At 48.3% G+C, this 18,844-nt stretch overlaps 1 protein-coding gene and 1 pseudogene across 1 annotated transcript in view; one reads left to right on the forward strand and one right to left on the reverse strand.

Annotated features, from left to right (window-relative positions):
• LOC126523436 (medium-chain acyl-CoA ligase ACSF2, mitochondrial-like) overlaps positions 1-18,844 on the forward strand; it is a 348,233-nt gene that overhangs the window by 152,673 nt on the left and 176,716 nt on the right. Inside the window, exon 8 of the mRNA XM_050172050.3 lies at positions 7,337-7,387. Within this exon, the coding sequence (XP_050028007.1) occupies positions 7,337-7,387 (51 nt within the window). The remainder of the gene's footprint in view (positions 1-7,336; positions 7,388-18,844) is intronic.
• Positions 6,323-6,502, reverse strand: LOC126523796 (U2 spliceosomal RNA; annotated as a pseudogene).

Below are 18,844 nucleotides of genomic sequence, written 5' to 3' on the forward strand. Positions count from 1 at the left end.
GTTGTCGCCGAACCTTGTGTTATCTGATTTCATCGCGTGACTCGAATGTTGTAGAACTTTGTGGAAGGCATGCGGGTCCCAACGATTAGTCTGGAACATTCGACGACTGTTGTATAAAAGCCGACGCGCTTGACCCGCTGATCAGATTTTTGACGATCGCCGACCGTGTTCGCCGCTATCGTTGTGCTATAAATGTAGCCTGTTTTTGTGGGCACATGTTCGCCCAATAAAAGTTATTTTTGTATCTCACCGTATCGCTGCTTTCTTCACGGTCACTACCACGTGACAATATTGTATGCAATAAAAACAGTTATAATTGCTGGTAAAAGTGAAATTAATAAAAATGAGGGTGATTTCTTGACTCGGAATTAGAGCACGCTGGGAACAAGAGTACTCCCTTCAGTCTGCAAGGGAGATCTTCCATTTCCTTGCGCTAGGAACTTCCTTAAACTTCCTTTGCTAAAGGACTGTCGTGTGACACGGCGCGCATCTCTCTCGAGACAAAGACGTCCTTGGTTGAAGGCAGTCAAAAGGACTTTAGCCATGTCCTTGTGTCAGGAGTATTACTCATGTCAGTCTCTTTAGCTATCGGACGTCACATTTTTATTGCTTGCGGAAACTAGCGCATCTCATCACAAGTGCATTCCTCTATCTGTCGAGAAGTTTCTGTGACAGTGCAGCGAAGGCCACGTGGGCGGAGCCTATGGAGAACCAGCGCTGGAGTTTTCGCGACGCCTGCAGTGCGGCCCTGGCGGTCAGATCGTGCACAATGCAGCCGCTCCCACGGACGAAAATTGCTACTGGTAGAGGCGTTCCGTGCCCTGAAAGGCGAAGGAAAATGAAAGCATGCCGACGATACTGTTGTGTGTACAAGTGCCATAGCTACGTCGGGATAAGGGAGGATGTATCCTTCTCCGTCTTTCCATCTAAACCCTACGAACAAGAACAGAGACTGCGTTGGATCCAAGCAGTCCAAGTTGGATCCAACGTTGGATCCAACGTTGGATCCAACTTTGGATCCAGCGTTGGATCCAAGCCGTCCGGCAACTTGGATCCAAGGATCCAAGTTCCCGTCTTGTCGCCCTGCCAACGGTGTCGGGCTGGTTTCTAAATTGAATTTCGCGTGTGTGCTTGGTTTATTCGATAGTGAAGATGGTCAGCCATGGCAGACAATACCAAACAGCAGAATATGCAGTCGCCATTTCGTCGGAAACAACATGAGCAATAGCATGCACTATCCGGCATATGTACCAACAATTTTTCCTTCGCAATACCACCGCCAAGGCCCTTCCAACGCCACCGCACCAAGCGAACGATACGAAAGGTAAATATTATCCATTCATTACCAAGAATTATGGGGGAGGGAAGCTGCCTTATAATACGAGTTGTGTGCGCATACTGCCGGCGCAAGCGCGACTAAGCCGCCTATGTGTTTTTGAAAATGCACATGCGGATGAGGACTCGGCGCTGAGATGCATCCGGTAAATTTATGTAATTAGTGCTAAATGTAGCCAGCGTTGTTACGGATCCAGCAGCGGAGCACTGAAACCTTTGCTTATGCGAGTCAGCTGATGCGATAAAACTTTGTTCTCCATTGACTGCTGTCGCCAAGTAACATCAAAATTTTTTATGTCTAGCCAGAGAAATATGGAATGTGTTCAGGCCAACTAATACTTCCGAAACCATAGCGCAGCACGACCGGAGCCATAGCTGCCAGATTTGCGAGGCAGGCTGCCACGCAAGCATGACAACGGCACACGGCGCAACCGTTAAAGAAACACACGTGCTCGCCGCGACACACTGCAAAAATATATAAAGCTTAAAAAGCTTCTTTCGTCATTTCTTCACTTGATGGTGTTAGCTTCATTACGAAAACTGTCCACTTGAAGCGGCGCGAAAACGGAAACATACGAACTATAATACGGCCGCGCACGTGTGTGTCGTCTGGTCGAGCAGCTGGAATATGCCGCGCTTCGTCGCCAGGGCGGCGTGCAACGCACGCTTTTCGACGCGCCGCCTATCCGCTGGTTCCCCATACACAAGCATGACTGCGCCAAGTAGTCAGAATCTTTGGCTCGAGGTTTCGGTTTCCGGTTACGCCAGCGCTTTCCGCAAATGGGCGTTTTCGATTACTCCTTTTGTGCATGCTTGTGGTAGATAGATATTAGCCGGGTTAAGGCACCGTAATGATTATTAACCATATTTATGGAAAGCTGATATATATATATATATATATATATATATATATATATATATATATATATATATATATATATATATATATACATATATATATATATTATATATATGAATAGTTAGAAATGTTTTTTTTTCGCGAGCAACCATAACCTTTATGAAATCCCCGTTGTAGCTACGCACAATCTCAATTTCAGCTGAACTATTATGTAAAATACACGATATGTGTAACTTCTGTAAAATGGCTCCGACTATGGGCTTTGCCGCGCATTCCATATATGCAATGCGCGGCATGCCGCTCTGCGACATGCCTTGCGATGTGTTTCATTGCAAGGAGCAAAGTCAACGTTTTTATTTATACAAGCTTTCTTTCCAATTGATTGCAGCTTTCCAGAGCTATTCATAAGTATTCCCATAACTGCTATGTCCGCCATCCAAATGCACATTCCCAGCACCCACCACGACTGCTTACAGCTATGCGTTGCTAAGCGCAAGTTAGCGGGTTCGATAACTGCGGCCAAATTTCTATGTGGCCAAAATGTGAGAGCGCCCGTACAGTAAATTTCTTGCACGTGAAAGAATGCTTTCTTCAAGTATTTTTCACGCTCGCTTTGTTAAGTCTAAGGGGAAGCTTTCAAAATTAGTACAAAAACATAAACACTGTTTCTTGGGGTCGTACTGTGGTTCTGGCACGTAAAACCTCACAATCAGTTATTTCATATGCCTAAGCGCCAGACAGAATGTTGCAGAGGCTTCTGTCACCGTGCCCACATTCACAGCGGCTTCTTGCGATCGGCTGTTCGCACCGCGACACCCTCGGTTACGGCTCGCACGATTATGAGGAACAGGTCCCCGGCCTCGTCAAAGTGGTTCTCGACACGGATGAATTATGACCAGCACAGGAGTACCTCGTTCAGGAGAGATTTGAGCAATTAGCATGATACGGCCATCACTTCTCAGCCGCACAAATCGTCATGTCAAAGCCGGAGACGCGATCAGTCAGTGAAATGGCCGTCACCTGTAAGCCACACAAATTGGCATGTCCAAGCCGGAGACGCAGTCAGTGCGATGATCCGGCCATCACCTGTCAGAATACGATCGAAGTCAGCGCACGTTCCCCTCTTTTCCCTGTTTGTGCACCGGGTGTGCGTGCGTTTCCGACCTAGTTCCCCTTTTAGGAAAAGGGAAACCTACCTCCGGATTGGTGGGACCTGATGTCATCGGTCTCCTGACACCGTATGGGTAGGACGTGATGTCATCGGTCTCCTGACACTGGATTCGAGGAAATGACTGAACAATGATCACGCAAGGCATAAAAGGAGCAACTGACGGCGGGAGTTGATCGCTGGCTACCACTTCATCATCAACTTTCCTGTATTACATTGCATTTTCTTGAACATATCTAAATATATACGTTTTTGTCAAACGTCCTGAATATCCCATCCAGCCTCACGTTCACTTACCCCTCCACGAGGAAGGAGGATCCCACGTGTTGGAACCCCGAGTCTCAACAGGCTAGTTTATTCCTCTCATCTCGCTATCACTGGCTTAACTCTCGCTGCTCGTATTTGATACGACTGAAATTTCAAGCATGTCTAGGTTTGCTTCAATGATGCTGTCACTCTTCCAGAATTCCTCTTCGATCCTCTGAATATGGGAATACGCCCTAAGCCACTTGTCTGCCCTTACAAAATTGATGCTTTGCCGCAGCGACGTTTTGACAGCTGCTAGGGCGAATGCAGTATTGTTAACCGCTACATAACCTTTCACCTAGCTCCAAATCAGTTCGATCAAATTTAACTCGCAGTGGTATGAATGAAGCTTCACGACGTCGTGATCGACTGCCTTAGCAACCACATCCACGCAATAGGCCGAAAACACCTTCTTCTGTTGGCTGACAAGCTCCAGCAACTCTGGATTTAATTGACCCTGAGAAAACGTGATGCCTTTCTCGGTTAGCCAAGCCTGAATGTCAACCTTTCTTGTTGATGGTGTCGGCACTGTCTCGAGGTCAACATGTGGTAGGGTGCATTGTCCATTAGTATAACGCTGCGTGGTTTGTTGTTTGGTAGAAGCTGCTTAAGCAACCACTTCTTGAAAGGTGGTTCATCCATTTACTTGTAGTAGTCACCAGCTCCTTTCTCTGCTTGGAAGACGAAGCAAGCGCTATTTACGAAGCCATCCTCGCTACTGGCGTGCTATAGCATCTGCCTGCCACCCTTCCCGCGGGATGCGCGAAGGCCTGTTGTCAGGCCTTCCCGAAAAGCATCCTCGCGTGCAACGACGTTCACGTCCTCCCAGATCTTTTCCTTGGTATGTCCAACGTTGACACAAGTTCCGTGAAAGTAGTATATGTGTCTGCAAAAAAGAAACAAACAACGAAAAGAATTGAATCATGTTACCAGGCATACGCTGCTCGCACTTTCTCAAGACGGCCAAAGAAGTGAGTGAACTGGCGCTGCTAAGGTATTATGATTAGGCAACATTCAGGCACCGCATGTTCGTGAGACGAAATAAGCGAAGCATAGTATTCTTGCGCAGCGTACAAACGCTGGTCAGGTGATTGACGTGAGCTGCACAGCGACCATCGAAATGTGTGGACGCGCGACATACGGCCACAAAAAACGCCGCCACTTGCAACGCTAACCTTAATGTCTGCTCCGCTAGGATAAACAACGTACCAAACTGTCAAGCAGCAACGCTTGCGTTTGTGCACACAGCGCTTCTGTGAGGAGCGATAGTTGGGCGCTACCCACTTTTTACGCTAACAATTACAGCCAAACGCAATTCGTGTCTTTTGCGTCTCGGAAAAAAAATATTTTTGCGGAACAATTAAAGGTTAAGGTTTACGGGGTGGTAGAAATCCCTTATTCGTCCATACACTATAAAACTTGCAAAAGGGGCCGATTATCGCACATACCACTTTTGGGTGCAAAGTGGCCGAATGGTACGCAGGTACGGCCGCCGCCACAAGATGATGTCGTTTCTCTCGAGGAGAGCAGAGTTTTTCTTCCGCGCGAAAGGAAAGCTCAGTGTCGTTGAGCAGCCTTTTCATTGTGCGTGCACACATTTTAGGCATATGCATGTCACTATCAGTGGTCACATCGCGAGCAAGTTTCGAGGCTGTCGGAAATTTATTTCGTATTAAACACTGGTGGCCCTTTTCTTCGTAGAGCAGCTAGCGAGAAACTGTCGGGAAGTTGCAGTCACGTTCTTCCCGTTCTGGCATTGGTGTGTGCAGCAGGGAGACGCGGCCGTTGGCGCTTCGGTGACTTGAAGGTGACAGAATGTACGTCGAGCTTAATTCGGTAGACAGTACGTTCCGACATGCGTCTGTGATAGGCAGCTGAAGGTCGCTTTCGCGTAATTGTACGTATACGCTGTACACAACATTCTTGGCCTGCATGGAGAGCTTTTCCTTCGACAAATCTCGCCACAGATGCCGGGCGGCTGGGATCACAGGACGCTGTGGACGTACGTCAGCAGGCGACGTTCACGTGCGGCAACCCGGGCACGGTATACTTGTGTAAAAGTAATGGAAAAGAGATATGGACGCCTGAAAATCGCAAAGCAGGGAATAACGTGAAACGAAATTTCTTCAACACGACAAAGTTTTCCTTCCTTATTATTCAAATATCCTGCGTTAAAGAAGTGCAAGTTATTGCAATATTTTTATTTAACCTGTATATCATAAATATTATTTCACCAGGGAACTACATGCAAGGGCGCAGCAAAACAGGTGTGGCTCGGCTCCGTATCGTTGGCTGCACTGCCACAGAAAGTTTCCGCCCGGTATTGTGCCGCGCACGACGTTGCAACGCCAAGGTGTACCCGGCTACGAGGCGCACGCTAGTGGCGCGACTCTTTCTTGCAGAGCATACCAGTCGAGCAGGATAACATAAACAATTGATACAGAGGAACCGCTGTGTTGCCATGATCATGAGTGAGCGCTTGAAACATTTAGTGGAAGATATCAATTGTTTTATTTTCTACTATTAGACTTGCCACTCGCGTAGAAGAAAACTTCTCTGAGCACACTTTTCTTTACAGGGAACCTGTATATATGGCTTGGTTCGTCAAAAAATTGCGTGCGTCTATCGAGCCATGTAGACCCAGAATTTCTCCCAATACATGGGCTGATCCCCAGGATAGTGCAATACCGGGCCGACCCGCGGCAAAGGTGAAACAGCCTTTAAGCACTCCGTCGAGATGGAAACGTAAGTTTAATATCTTAGGTCCAAGTACCACCCGTATAACATATTGAGCTGATAAGAACAGATACTACGCTTTCACCCGCGTCGGCCATGTCTGCGTTCTAACCGCCCTCGCTTTGTTGGCGTTCCAAACACTTGCCTCTATCCTTTCTCTTTCCTTCCACTCTCCCGTGGGGACGTTCTCGTAAGCGTGCTTCCCGCCAGGACCGCGAGGCGGACATAAACGCGAACTGTCCATGTGGCCCCGATCCCGCAAACTTGGAACGTTTCACCTGAGCAACGGCCAAGTTTCAGAGGGAGTTTGTGGGGAACCAACTTTGTGTGGCCTGTGTTGTGTGACCGCTTCTGGTATTCGAGTGACCTCACAACCATCACTGCACTGCGGGACGTCGACCAACGCACGGTCGCCTTGGCTACTGTGAAGCAGTGTGTGCGCTGGAATTGCGGTGAGGTGCGTGTGTAATCTACGTGACCGGATTCGTTAGTGGAAGGTGCCGTGCCGCGTTTTAAAATAATACGTGGGTATGCATACACCCCGGTCCGTCATCATCTTCCGAGGCTCAACATCGCGGAGGGGCGACTAGTCGCGCCTCGCCTGCCATTTATGTCCGTACCGCGTTTGACGCACAACAATCGGCAGTTCGCCATTAAAGGGCCCACATGCGAAGCTTTCCTCGTCATCCACAATCACGGAATGAAATGGCACTGAATACTTTTACGCTTAAGTAACACAACGAAACTTTTCAGCCAATAAAAAAAGATGTGCCTAGAAACGCCGTTTCTATAGCGAATTGAGAAATCTCAATGACAGCCTTAATTAAAAAAAACACTCGACTAGCCCCTTCCGAAAGTACTCTCTGAGTGAATATTTACTATAGTATTGTTCTTTTAAAAATTACAACGAGAAAGCCCGTTTACTATTTCAGGTACCCTGCCCTCAAGTACATCATCTCGTTGGACAACGCAGCTGATGACAGGTGAGACGTTCATGGCTTGAATGTACTTACATTCATGTTGCACCACTAAGTAGCAGGTAGCGTAGGTTAATCATTGGTTCTATTTTTATGCCCAGGAAATTCGGGGCTTGTGACCGTCTGTATAATTTGCTCGCAATACGCCAGCTTAACTCAATGGGCAGCAGCTTGTTCACTTGAACTGCTTGGTACATCTTGTCAAACAGCTGATCTCTGTAGCCACACAACAGCGGTTTTTGCGGTACCTCTTCATTCAGAGTCACGGTGCACCGAGTACCAATGCACAGGATGTTCGAAAGTGATACTCCCAAAGGCTGCCCGAATTTCGGCAACTATCACTGAGCAACGTCGAGATGGTGCCCTGTAACTAATTTACGGCACATATTCGCACCTTTCCTGCTGCGTTATAGCAGTATATACTTCCTGACATAAATCTTGCGAAAGTGATGTAAATACGCATTTTAACAAAAGTATGTACGCTCTCGTTGTCGCTAACTTAATGTTATTAAAGTACGGGAGACCTTCTGATATACAGATAATTTTAGAAATGGTGCCCGCAGCGTTACGGTGGTGCGCTGCAGTGTAGAGAGATAACAGAAGCGGCGATGTCAAAACTTCCTCGTCCTGATCATTGTACAGAAAGGTAAGTTGACTCCATTCGAGTTCATATTGTCACGAGGCATCAAATAGATGAAAACCAAGGAAAGATGTATACACGGAAAATTTAGAGACATAGCGAAGATTACAAGTATTGCATGTGTGGCGGTAAAAGGTACTTTAATAGATTCCGCACGCGAACTGCACACACAATGTCTAACCGATCGCAGACGCATGTACTGTAGCTTAAAGGAGGCGACGTATAGGTGCATTCCAACCATAGAGCAAGGCCGCCTTCCAGGGATGCTTTTCTTACGCACGGCTCAGCACCATTGTTAGCGGCCCGTCTCCCTACTCTGAGGATTTGCCCTTTGAGCGAAGGTCTCTGCCTAGGCATGCTTCTCTCATTTGGCGCCTCAGTCTTGGGCAGCCATTAAGTGTCAGTTTCGTCTCGTTCGGAAAGACTTCTCCGAGGCCTGAGCCAGGCAGACGAGACCGTGGGTTTGTTGTACCGCCGTCAACACGCGACTAGTAAATTGCCGGTAAGCACTGAAATCTTTTATTTCTTCTCATTTTCTTTTTTCTTTCCACACTACATTCAAGTATTGTTCAAGTTCGCCGAATATGTATCGCATATCTAGCCGCGTCCGTGGCCGCATGCATGCGGCTGCCTCCGAAACTACGTTGTTAGAACCATAGAGGAACACGATGCCGTGTCACCTGCTGCGATTGTCAAAGTCCCTATTACGCGGAAAACTTCAAACATGATTTATAGCATTTGAGATATACAAAACTGACTCTGAATTACTCGAAGTGATCGCATCGTGCACGAAACTATTATTTTTAACGGGAGTTGGAATCGGCTGTATAGTTTTCGCCTAGCCGCCTGCGTAAGTGCGGTCGTCGGTACGCCTGTAGGGTTTACCTAGCCGACTTCACGGCCGTCTGCGCACGTGCGATTCCGGAATTACGAGGCCAGAATCGTTTAGAAATCGTTCTATATTGAATTACCTATCGCGATCAGGAAAACGCGTCTCTCGTGGATAAATCAAAGTTTTTAGGAATGTAGGGCCCTCGTGGCTCTACTTGTCGGCCAGGAGGTAGCCTCGCCGCCTGTGGGATTATCTGACTGAGCTATGTCGAATGCTCGGTTACCATAGTCGGAAGTTCCAATCCCGCTATAAGAGTTTTTTTTTTCTACGATAGTGAGCTTGAAATTCACCTCCTTCAGTGCACTACATCTGAAGTCTTGGAGTGACGCCTGTCACCGGCAAAAGATGCCGAGAGCAAGTGGGGCTATACTAATCCACGCACAACCAAATTAGGAAGGCCCACAAAGCTTCAACAAGACACTCCTTCACCAGAAGAGGAATTGGCCTCCCTGGTGGAGTATTCGGCCACCCCATCCCAAATGGCTAACTCAATTACCCAATGGCCCTCAGTCCCCAGCAGCTGCGGAGCACCTGACCAAGGCAGCGGTCAAACCTGTAACGCAGCAGAGGGTGCTAAGAATCTCTGGGTCCGAACAAGCCGCCAATGGCAACTCACCCTTGCAACGTTTAACACCCGAAGCCTCTCGAATGAGGCTAGCTTAGCAGGATTCTTTGAGGAACTATCAGACATTCTTTTGGTTATCATCGGCTTTAGTGAGATTAGAAGAACTGGTGAGGCTTATACATTGCTGAATAGCGGACATGTCCTCTGCTATAGAGGTCTCCTAGATAAGAAGCAATACGGGGTAGGATTCCTGATCCATAAGGACATAGCGGGAAATATTGACGAATTCTGCAGCATTAATGAGAGGGTAGCTGTCGTCGTAATGAAACTTAATAAGCGGTATAGATCAAAGGTAGTGCAAGCTTACGCTCCAACACCCAGTCACGATGATGAGAAAGTAGATAAATGTTATGAAGATGTAGAATTAGCGATGAGGAAAGTGCAAACTCAGGATGCTGTAGTAATGGGTGACGAATGCAAAATTGGGGGAAAAGCAGGCTGGTGAACAAGCAATTGGCAACTACGGCGTCTATTATAGGAACACTAGAGGTGAGATGCTGGTAGAATTCGCAGAAAAGAATAAGCTTCGACTAATGAACACCTTTTTTAGGAAGCGTAGCAACAGAAAGTGGACCTGGAAAAGCCCTAATGGTAAAACAATAGATGAAATTGACTTCATACTTTTTTCTGATACCAGCATAGTGCAGGATGTGAAAATGATAGGTAGAATAAAGGGCAGTGACCATAGGTTAGTGAGGGCTAGGATTTACCTCAATTTGAAGAGAGGAAGAGCGAAATTGGTCGAGAAGAAACAGGTCAGCCTAGCGGCAGTAAGGGTAAAAGTAGACAAATTCAGGCTGGTATACTTGCAAACGAATATGCAGCCTTAGAACAGAGAGATGATGATGACATAAAGCTAATGAATGAAACCGTAACTAGGTTGTTTTCAGAGGCCGCAAATGAAGTTGGAGGCAAGGCACCAAGTCAACCAGTAGGCAAGCTCTCCCAGGTAACGAAGGACCTGATAAAGAAACGACGAAAAATGAAAGTGTCCAACTCAAGAGATAAGATAGAATTCGCGGAGCTCTCACAACTGATCAACAAACCGAAAATAAGTGTTATTCGAAACCATAACGTGAGAACAAGCGAAGAAGTGCTAAAAAAGGGTCGCGGCCTTATATCTGTGGGAATTAAACTTGGCATAGCACAAACCAACATGTATTCACTGAAAGATAAGCAGGGTAATATCATCAGCAGTCTCGAAGCCATAGTAAAAGCAGGTGAATAATTCTATACTGACCTGTACAGTACCCAGAGGAGTCAGGATACCTCCATTGGAAACAGTAATGAACAGGATACAGAAGCTCCTCCTATAAGTAGCGATGATGTTCTAAGGGGCTTGCAATACATGAAACAGGAAAAGCGGCAGGTGAAGATGGAATAACCGTCGATTTAATCAAGATTGGGGGAGACATAATGCTTGAAAAACTAGCGGCCCTTTATACGAACTTTCTATCGACTTCAAGGGCGCCACGAAACTGGAATCATGATAACATTATACTAATCCACAAAATGGAAGACGCTAAAAAATTGCAAAATTATAGGCCAATTAGCTTGCTCCCAGTATAGTGTAAAATATTCACCAAAATAATCTCTAATAAAAGAAGGGCAACACTGGCCTTTAGTCAACCAAGGGAACAGGCTGGCTTCGTGCAGGAATACTCTACAATGTTTCACATCCATGTCATTAATCAGGTAATCGCGGAGGTCTACATGCCATGTATGCCCATGCCATGTAGGCCACGGGCGGCGCCTTTCTCGACCCACTCTCAACCTCTGCCACCGGAAGCCCATGCTGCATTTTAGACTGCACCGAGAGCTAATCCTTGGAGGACGCCTGACAATCGTCCCAGCTGTTATTCCTGCTGCGCTCTTGGACACGTCGCCCGATATTGCCGCCACCGCCCTCAAGCGTTCGGCGGCGCCTCTCGGCCGTTCCAGTACGACAGCCAGCCCTTCCACCAATACGGCGCTCCTTCCCCCCAGCTGTATGCTCGTGCTGACTTCCCAGAAATTCCGTCGCGTCACTCGGGTCCCCGACGCTCGATCTCGCGAATGCGTCGGCGACCCGTACCATTTGACCAGGAAAACTGAACGTCGCAGTTTAAGAGGCAAGAACTGCGCCCGCTCGAACTGTCTAAGTCTTCGCGCCTGTCCTGCTGAGATGGTCGAAATTTATATAGAAGGTGTTCCTACATTCGCTCTTGTGAATAGCGGCACAGCTGTTTTTATCATAGCCACGAAACTGTGCAGTTCACTGTGCCAGGTGACCGCGCTGCTTTCTGGACTGTCACTTCGTATGGCAAGCGCGCAGCGCGTCACTCGTTACGCAGCCTGTACTGTACGTGTGCTTATTCAGGGCATTGTTTGTATCGTCGAGTGCATAGTTCCCGCCTGCTCGCATAACGTCACCCTCGGATTGGAGTTCTTATCGCGTCATAGAGCAGTTCTCGACTGAGCACGCGTGTAATTTGCACCTCTAAGGGACGCACCATTCATTGCATGAAGATCGTGATAGCCTTCTAAACTTGTCGTTCGCGAGGGCACAGATATTCCGCCTGGCTCCTATGCACTCGTTCCCGTATCCTGCGATGTCATCACTGATGCAATGGTCCTCTTCACGCCGTCCTACGTCTTCATGAGCCGTAAAGCTCTACCACTACCCTTCGCAACGCTTGAAATTGCCGGCAGCCGCAGCAATATATACTTCTGAAGTCCCCTCTGTGCGCGTATCACGTTGCTCGTTGGTGAATGCCTTGGTTTCGTGGAACACTTCGCCCCTTCGTCTTTGGTTGACATCCTCGAAAAGCCTTTTGATGTGGGCTCCGGCCAACCATCCGTGATTGAGGCGCTTGAGGAGAAGTCCAGGGATACGTTGTCGAGTGCCATCGCCGATACCCTCACACTTGCCGAGCGCGCCGACCTTCCTGATCTCGTACACCACTTTAGAAGTTCATTCGACATTTCACAACCTCAAATCAGCCGCGCATCGGAAGTGCTACACTACACTGACACCAGTCCGCATCAGCTGTTAGCTCAACGACCATAGCGCATCTCTGCCGAAGAGCGTCGTGTCACAGGCGCCATGTCGTTATTCAACCTTCGCACAGTCCCTGAGCACTTGCTGTTGTTCTCGTTCACAAGAAGGACGGGTCTATTTGTCTTTGCGTCGGCGATTGTCAGTAAATAAGGTAACAAGCAAAGACGTCTTTCCTTTCTGCCGCATCGACCACGTCCTCAATATTCTTCACGGGCAGAATTCTTCTCGTTCCTCGACTTGCGTTCAGGTTACTAGCAGGTGCCGATGGCTGCGGCCGACCGCCAGAAAACTACATTCATTACGCCTGACGGCTTATATGAATTTAACGGGATGCCTTTCGAGCTTTGCAACGCCCCTTCCACGTTTTAACGACTCATGTACAACACGCTGCGTGGACTCATGTGGTCTGTATGTCTGGGTTACCTCCACAACGGCGTGGTTTTGTCGTCTGATTTTCTGACTCACCTGCTCCGCACCAGACATGTTTTGACCTGTCACACGAACGCTGGCCTCCAACTGAACCTCAAAAAGTGGCGCTTCACCGCTCGGGAGCTCACCATCTGGCACCACGTTGCGTCCAAGCACGGCGTTCTGCCAGATCCTGCAAAGCTGCGAGCAGTCGCTGAGTTTCCGAAGCCTAAGACCTTGATATCAAATAACTCCGAAGCTTCGTGAGGCTATGCTGATATTTCCGGCGCTTTGTTCGGAATTTCGCGTCGATCATGATTCCATTGACTCAGCTTCTACCCGGTAACGGCTACCTCTGTCCCCTGCATGCGACTCCGCGTTTGCTACACTGCGTCGTCTTCTCACCTCTCCACCTATTCTTCGCCATTTAGACCCGTCTGCTGCAACTGAGGTACATACATACACCAGCGGGGTTCGTCTTTGCGCCTTCCTCGCCCAACGAAAGCCCGGCTATTCCGAATACATAGTCACCTATACGAGTCGCACGCTGACGAAGCTTGAGGCTAATTACAGTGTGACCGAAAAAGAGTGCTTGGCTTTAGCATCAACCATACCTAAGTACTATACCTGTACGGGCGCCATTTGACTTGGTCACAGATCACCACGCGCTTTGATGGCTTGCCAAAATGAAAGATCGCACTGGACGCCTAACCCATTGGGCACTACGCATCCAAGGGTACGATATTCCGGTCGTATACTGCAGCGGGCGCATACACTCAGACGCAGGCGCCCTATCCCGTTCACCGTTACCTCCAGTATCGGCTTTCGGAACAACTTGTGCAAACTACGTGTCATCTTTCGACATGGACTCCTTTAACACCGCACAGCGTCGTGATCCGTGGATCGCTTCTTTTTATCTGGATCATCGACCATCCCTGTATCCCGAACCCTCCAAGGTCAAGCCGTTATTTCGCCATTCCTGACCAGCTGCTCCACCAACGCAATTACGCAACTAAAGGCCGTAGGTGGCTTCTGGTGATTCTCCGTAGCTGAAGATCACAAATATCTTTCCACAACGATCTGTAGTGTGGCCACGCCGCAGTTTTGAAGACGTACGAACGAATTCGCCACCGCCAGTACTGGCGTGGCATGTATATTTTGTACAATAGTTTGCTCGGTGGTGTCTTGACTGTCAGCACCGCAGATCGCCGTCTATACGGCCATCTGGTGCCTTGCAGCCGCTCCCGTGACCTGTCACACTCTTCGATCGCGTTATCATTGACCTATACGGCCCGCTTCCTATGACATCAGACGGCAGTCGGTGGATCGTAGTTGCTGTTGACAATTTGACACGCTACGACGAAACTGCTTCTTTACCAAGTGCTATCGCCCGCAATGTAGCCTCTTTCATCCTACGTCACTTCGTCTTTCGATACGGCGCACCTCGAGAATTCCTCAGCGATAGAGGTAGCACCTTCGTGTCCGGAGTCGTCGAAGGTTTCCTTTAGAAATTGCACATTATTCATCGGACACGCACGGCATACCATCTCTAGACTAATAGGCTCTTAGGGCCATTTAACCGCACACTTGATGTCATGCTCTCGATGTACATGGCATCTGATCATGATAACTGGGACCGTATCCTTCCACTCATCACGTTCACGTACAATAGTGCGATGCAGGCCACTATTAATTTTCACCTTCCTTCCTCCTCTATGGTCGCGAGCCTATGCGTACCATCGACACGCTCCTTCCATAACATCCTGACGCCGCCGAGTGTCTACCTACGTCCTACGTCACCCGTCAAGCTGAGGAATGCCGCCAACTCGCGCGCACCTTTACGGCACAGCAACAGCAGCTCCAAAAAGGAAACGGCACCGACTCGCTTCGAAACACAACCTACACTCCAGGCTCTCTGGTGTGGCTGTCAGTCCCTTTTTAAATGCCCTGGGTTTCCTCGAAACTCGTCCCAAAATACGAAGGGCTTTACCGAGTCTTGGAGCGAACATCCCCGGTGAATTTTCTCATTTCTCACTGTCACCACCTGACGACTCGCGCCGGTGTGGACGTCTCGCGTCTCAAGCCCTACCATGACACTCTGCTTCCCGATTCTTAAGACGCCAGGATGACTCTTTTTGTCTGAGGGCAGATTGTGAAGAAAACGCGTCTCGCTGTATCGCCGCATCGCCAACGCGCGGCTCGGCTCTGCTCGCGTTGCCGGTTGCTGACGTGTTTTTGGACGGTGCTTTGGGCTGCCTCGCCATTCCCGGTCCCTGTGCCCGTTGCATAAGGAGCCGCTAATAAAACTTTTTTCAGTACAAGTAATTTTCCCTGTGTTTTCCTTGGTGTTTGTTTGTTGGCTCCTGATAGTATATGTATATTGACACGCACACAATGACACAGGGTATGTGGGTCTATAGAAATCCGCAGGCGCCTTCGGCAAAGCGAGGGCGATGTGCTTCCCTGGAGAGAGAGGGAGACAGAGAGAAAGACATTTATTTGTAATGAGATGGGGTGAATTGCACGTATGGTAGAGGCCTTAGTTCAGAGCCCCATTGGCTCGTGCCACTCCGTGTGCGCGCTGGATCAGCCGTAGTTGCTAAGCCGGTCAGCGCAGTCTCCCAGGAGGACGGTGAATGTGAAGGAATATGGGAGTAAGCCGGAGGGCGTAGGCACTCCCAGGTGCAATGACATACTGTGGGCTTTACTCCACCGTAGGGACAGTATGAGGGATATTGTGTGGGGTGGAAGAGGTGAAGGTAAAATAGGCAGAGAAATTAATTAGTTTGAAGCTGTCGCCACGCGACGGCATCTTCTCGCTTAAGGGAATTAAGGGGTGGGTGCGAGCGTCTCCTGCTATCTGTGTAATATTGTCGAGTTTCAGTGTAGTTGAGTGGTTCTGTCGGTGTTTCGTCTGGGTTGGACAGCTCTTCCAATGGCGCCCGGTTAGCGAGCTCTCGGGCTACCGCATTGGCGCGTTCATTGTCATAGAGAGATGCGTGTCCAGGTATCCAGACGATATGTACCCTGTGTAGCGCTGTGGGATGTAATGATGTAAGCATGCGGTGTGTGTAGGGTGTCACCCTCCCTTTTATCAAAGTCCTGCAGTGACCACTGTGATGGGTCGATCCGGCGCCGGTATGGTTTAAGCGTGTACGATGCTAGGGCGATAGTAGCCTCTTCCGGCAGGCCATCGTCCACACTGTTGAGCGTGGCCGAAGCCCTCAGAGTAGAGGTAGAACACCCGCCTCGCGTGCAAGAGGTCCGTGGTTCGAATCCCAGTGCCGGCAATTTTCCACCGGATTAAAAAAAAGAAATCCGCGTGTTGATAAAATTGCACAAACAGGCCTGGAGTGTGGCCTGATCCCGGTGACCAGAACCGGTAACGCACTCCCTCACCAGAGCAGGATTGGCCACCCTGGTGCAGCACTTGGCCACAACCTCCTATATGAACACAACAATCAAACCTCGGCCCTCAGTCCCCAGCAGCTGCGAAGCAACTGACCACGGCGGCGGTCAGACCTGCGACGCTGCAGAGGGTGCTAAGAATCACTGGCTCCGGACAGGCCGCCATTGGAATATGAACCTGGCAACGTTTAACGCTAGAACGTTATCTAGTGAGGCGAGTCTAGCAGTGCTATTGGAGGAATTAGAGGGCAGTAAATGGGATATAAATAGGGCTCAGTGAAGTTAGGAGGCCAAAAGAAGCATATACAGTGCTAAAAAGCGGGCACGTCCTGTGCTACCGTGGCTTAGCGGAAAGAGGAGAACTAGGAGTCGGATTCCTGATTAATAAGAATATAGCTGGTAACATACAGGAATTCTATAGCATTAACGAGAGGGTGGCAGGTCTTGTCGTTAAACTTAATAAGAGGTATAAATGAAGATTGTACAGGTCTACGCCCCTACATCCAGTCATGATGACCAGGAAGTCGAAAGCTTCTATGAAGACGTGGAATCGGCGATGGGTAGAGTGAAAACTAAATACACTATACTAATGGGCGACTTTAATGCCAAGGTAGGCAAGAAGCAGGCTGGAGAAAAGGCCGTGGGGGAATATGGCATAGGCACTAGGAATAGCAGGGGGGAGTTATTAGTAGAGTTTGCGGAACAGAATAATATGAGGATAATAAATACTTTCTTCCGCAAGCGGGATAGCCGAAAGTGGACGTAGAGGAGCCCGAACGGCGAGACTAGAAATGAGATAGATCTCATACTCTGCGCTAACCCTGGCATCATACAGGATGTGGACGCGCTCGGCAAGGTGCGCTGCAGTGACCACAGGATGGTAAGAACTCGAATTAGCCTAGACCTGAGGAGGTAACGGAAGAAACTGGTACATAAGACGCCGATCAATGAGTTAGCGGTAAGAGGGAAAATAGAGGAATTCCAGATCAAGCTACAGAACAGGTATTCGGCTTTAACTCAGGAAGAGGACCTTAGTGTTGAAGCAATGAACGACAATCTTGTGGGCATCATTAAGAAGTGTGCAATGGAAGTCGGCGGTAACTCGGTTAGGCAGGATACCAGTAAACTATCGCAGGAGACGAAAGATCTGATCAAGAAACGCCAATGTATGAAAGCCTCTAACCCTACAGCTAGAATAGAACTGGCAGAACTTTCGAAGTTAATCAACAAGCGTAAGACAGCTGCCATAAGGAAGTATAATATGGATAGAATTGAACATGTTCTCAGGAACGGCGGAAGCCTAAAAACAGTGAAGAAGAAACTAGGAATTGGCAAGAATCAGATGTATGCGTTAAGAGACAAAGCCGGCAATATCATTACTAATATGGATGAGATAGTTCAAGTGGCTGAGGAGTTCTATAGAGATTTATGCAGTACCAGTGGCACCCACGACGATAATGGAAGAGAAAATAGTCTAGAGGAATTCGAAGTCCCAAAGGTAACGCCGGAAGAAGTAAAGAAAGCCTTGGGAGATATGCAAAGGGGGAAGGCAGCTGGGGAGGATCAGGTAACAGCAGATTTGTTGAAGGATGGTGGGCAGATTGTTCTAGAGAAACTGGCCACCCTGTATACGCAATGCCTCATGACGTCGAGCGTACCGGAATCTTGGAAGAACGCTAACATAATCCTAATCCATAAGAAAGGGGACGCCAAAGACTTGGAAAATTATAGACCGATCAGCTTACTGTCCGTTGCCTACAAAATATTTACTAAGGTAATCGCAAATAGAATCAGGAACACCTTAGACTTCTCTCAAGCAAAGGACCAGGCAGGATTCCGTAAAGGCTACTCAACAATAGAACATATTCACACTATCAATCAGGTGATAGAGAAATGTGCGGAATATAACCAACCCTTATATATAGCTTTCATTGATTACGAGAAAGCGTTTGATTCTGTCGAAACCTCAGCAGTCATGGAGGCATTACGGAATCAGGGTGTAGACGAGCCGTATGTAAAAATACTGAAAGATATGTGTAGCGGCTCCACAGCCACCGTAGTCCTCCATAAAGAAAGCAACAAAATCCCAATAAAGAAAGGCGTCAGGCAGGGAGATACGATCTCTCCAATGCTATTCACAGCGTGTTTACCGGAGGTATTCAGAGACCTGGATTGGGAAGAATTGGGGATAAAAATTAATGGAGAATACCTTAGTAACTTGCGATTCGCTGATGATATTGCCTTGCTTAGTAACTCAGGGGACCAATTGCAATGCATGCTCACTGACCTAGAGAGGCAAAGCAGAAGAGTGGGTGTAAAAATTAATCTGCAGAAAACTAAAGTAATGTTTAACAGTCTCGGAAGAGAACAGCAATTTACAATAGGCAGCGAGGCACTGGAAGTCGTAAGGGAATACATCTACTTAGGGCAGGTAGTGACGGCGGATCCGG

The sequence above is a fragment of the Dermacentor andersoni genome, chromosome 6 (genome assembly GCF_023375885.2).
Source record: "Dermacentor andersoni chromosome 6, qqDerAnde1_hic_scaffold, whole genome shotgun sequence".
In the NCBI taxonomy this organism is placed as follows: Eukaryota; Metazoa; Arthropoda; class Arachnida; order Ixodida; family Ixodidae; genus Dermacentor; species Dermacentor andersoni.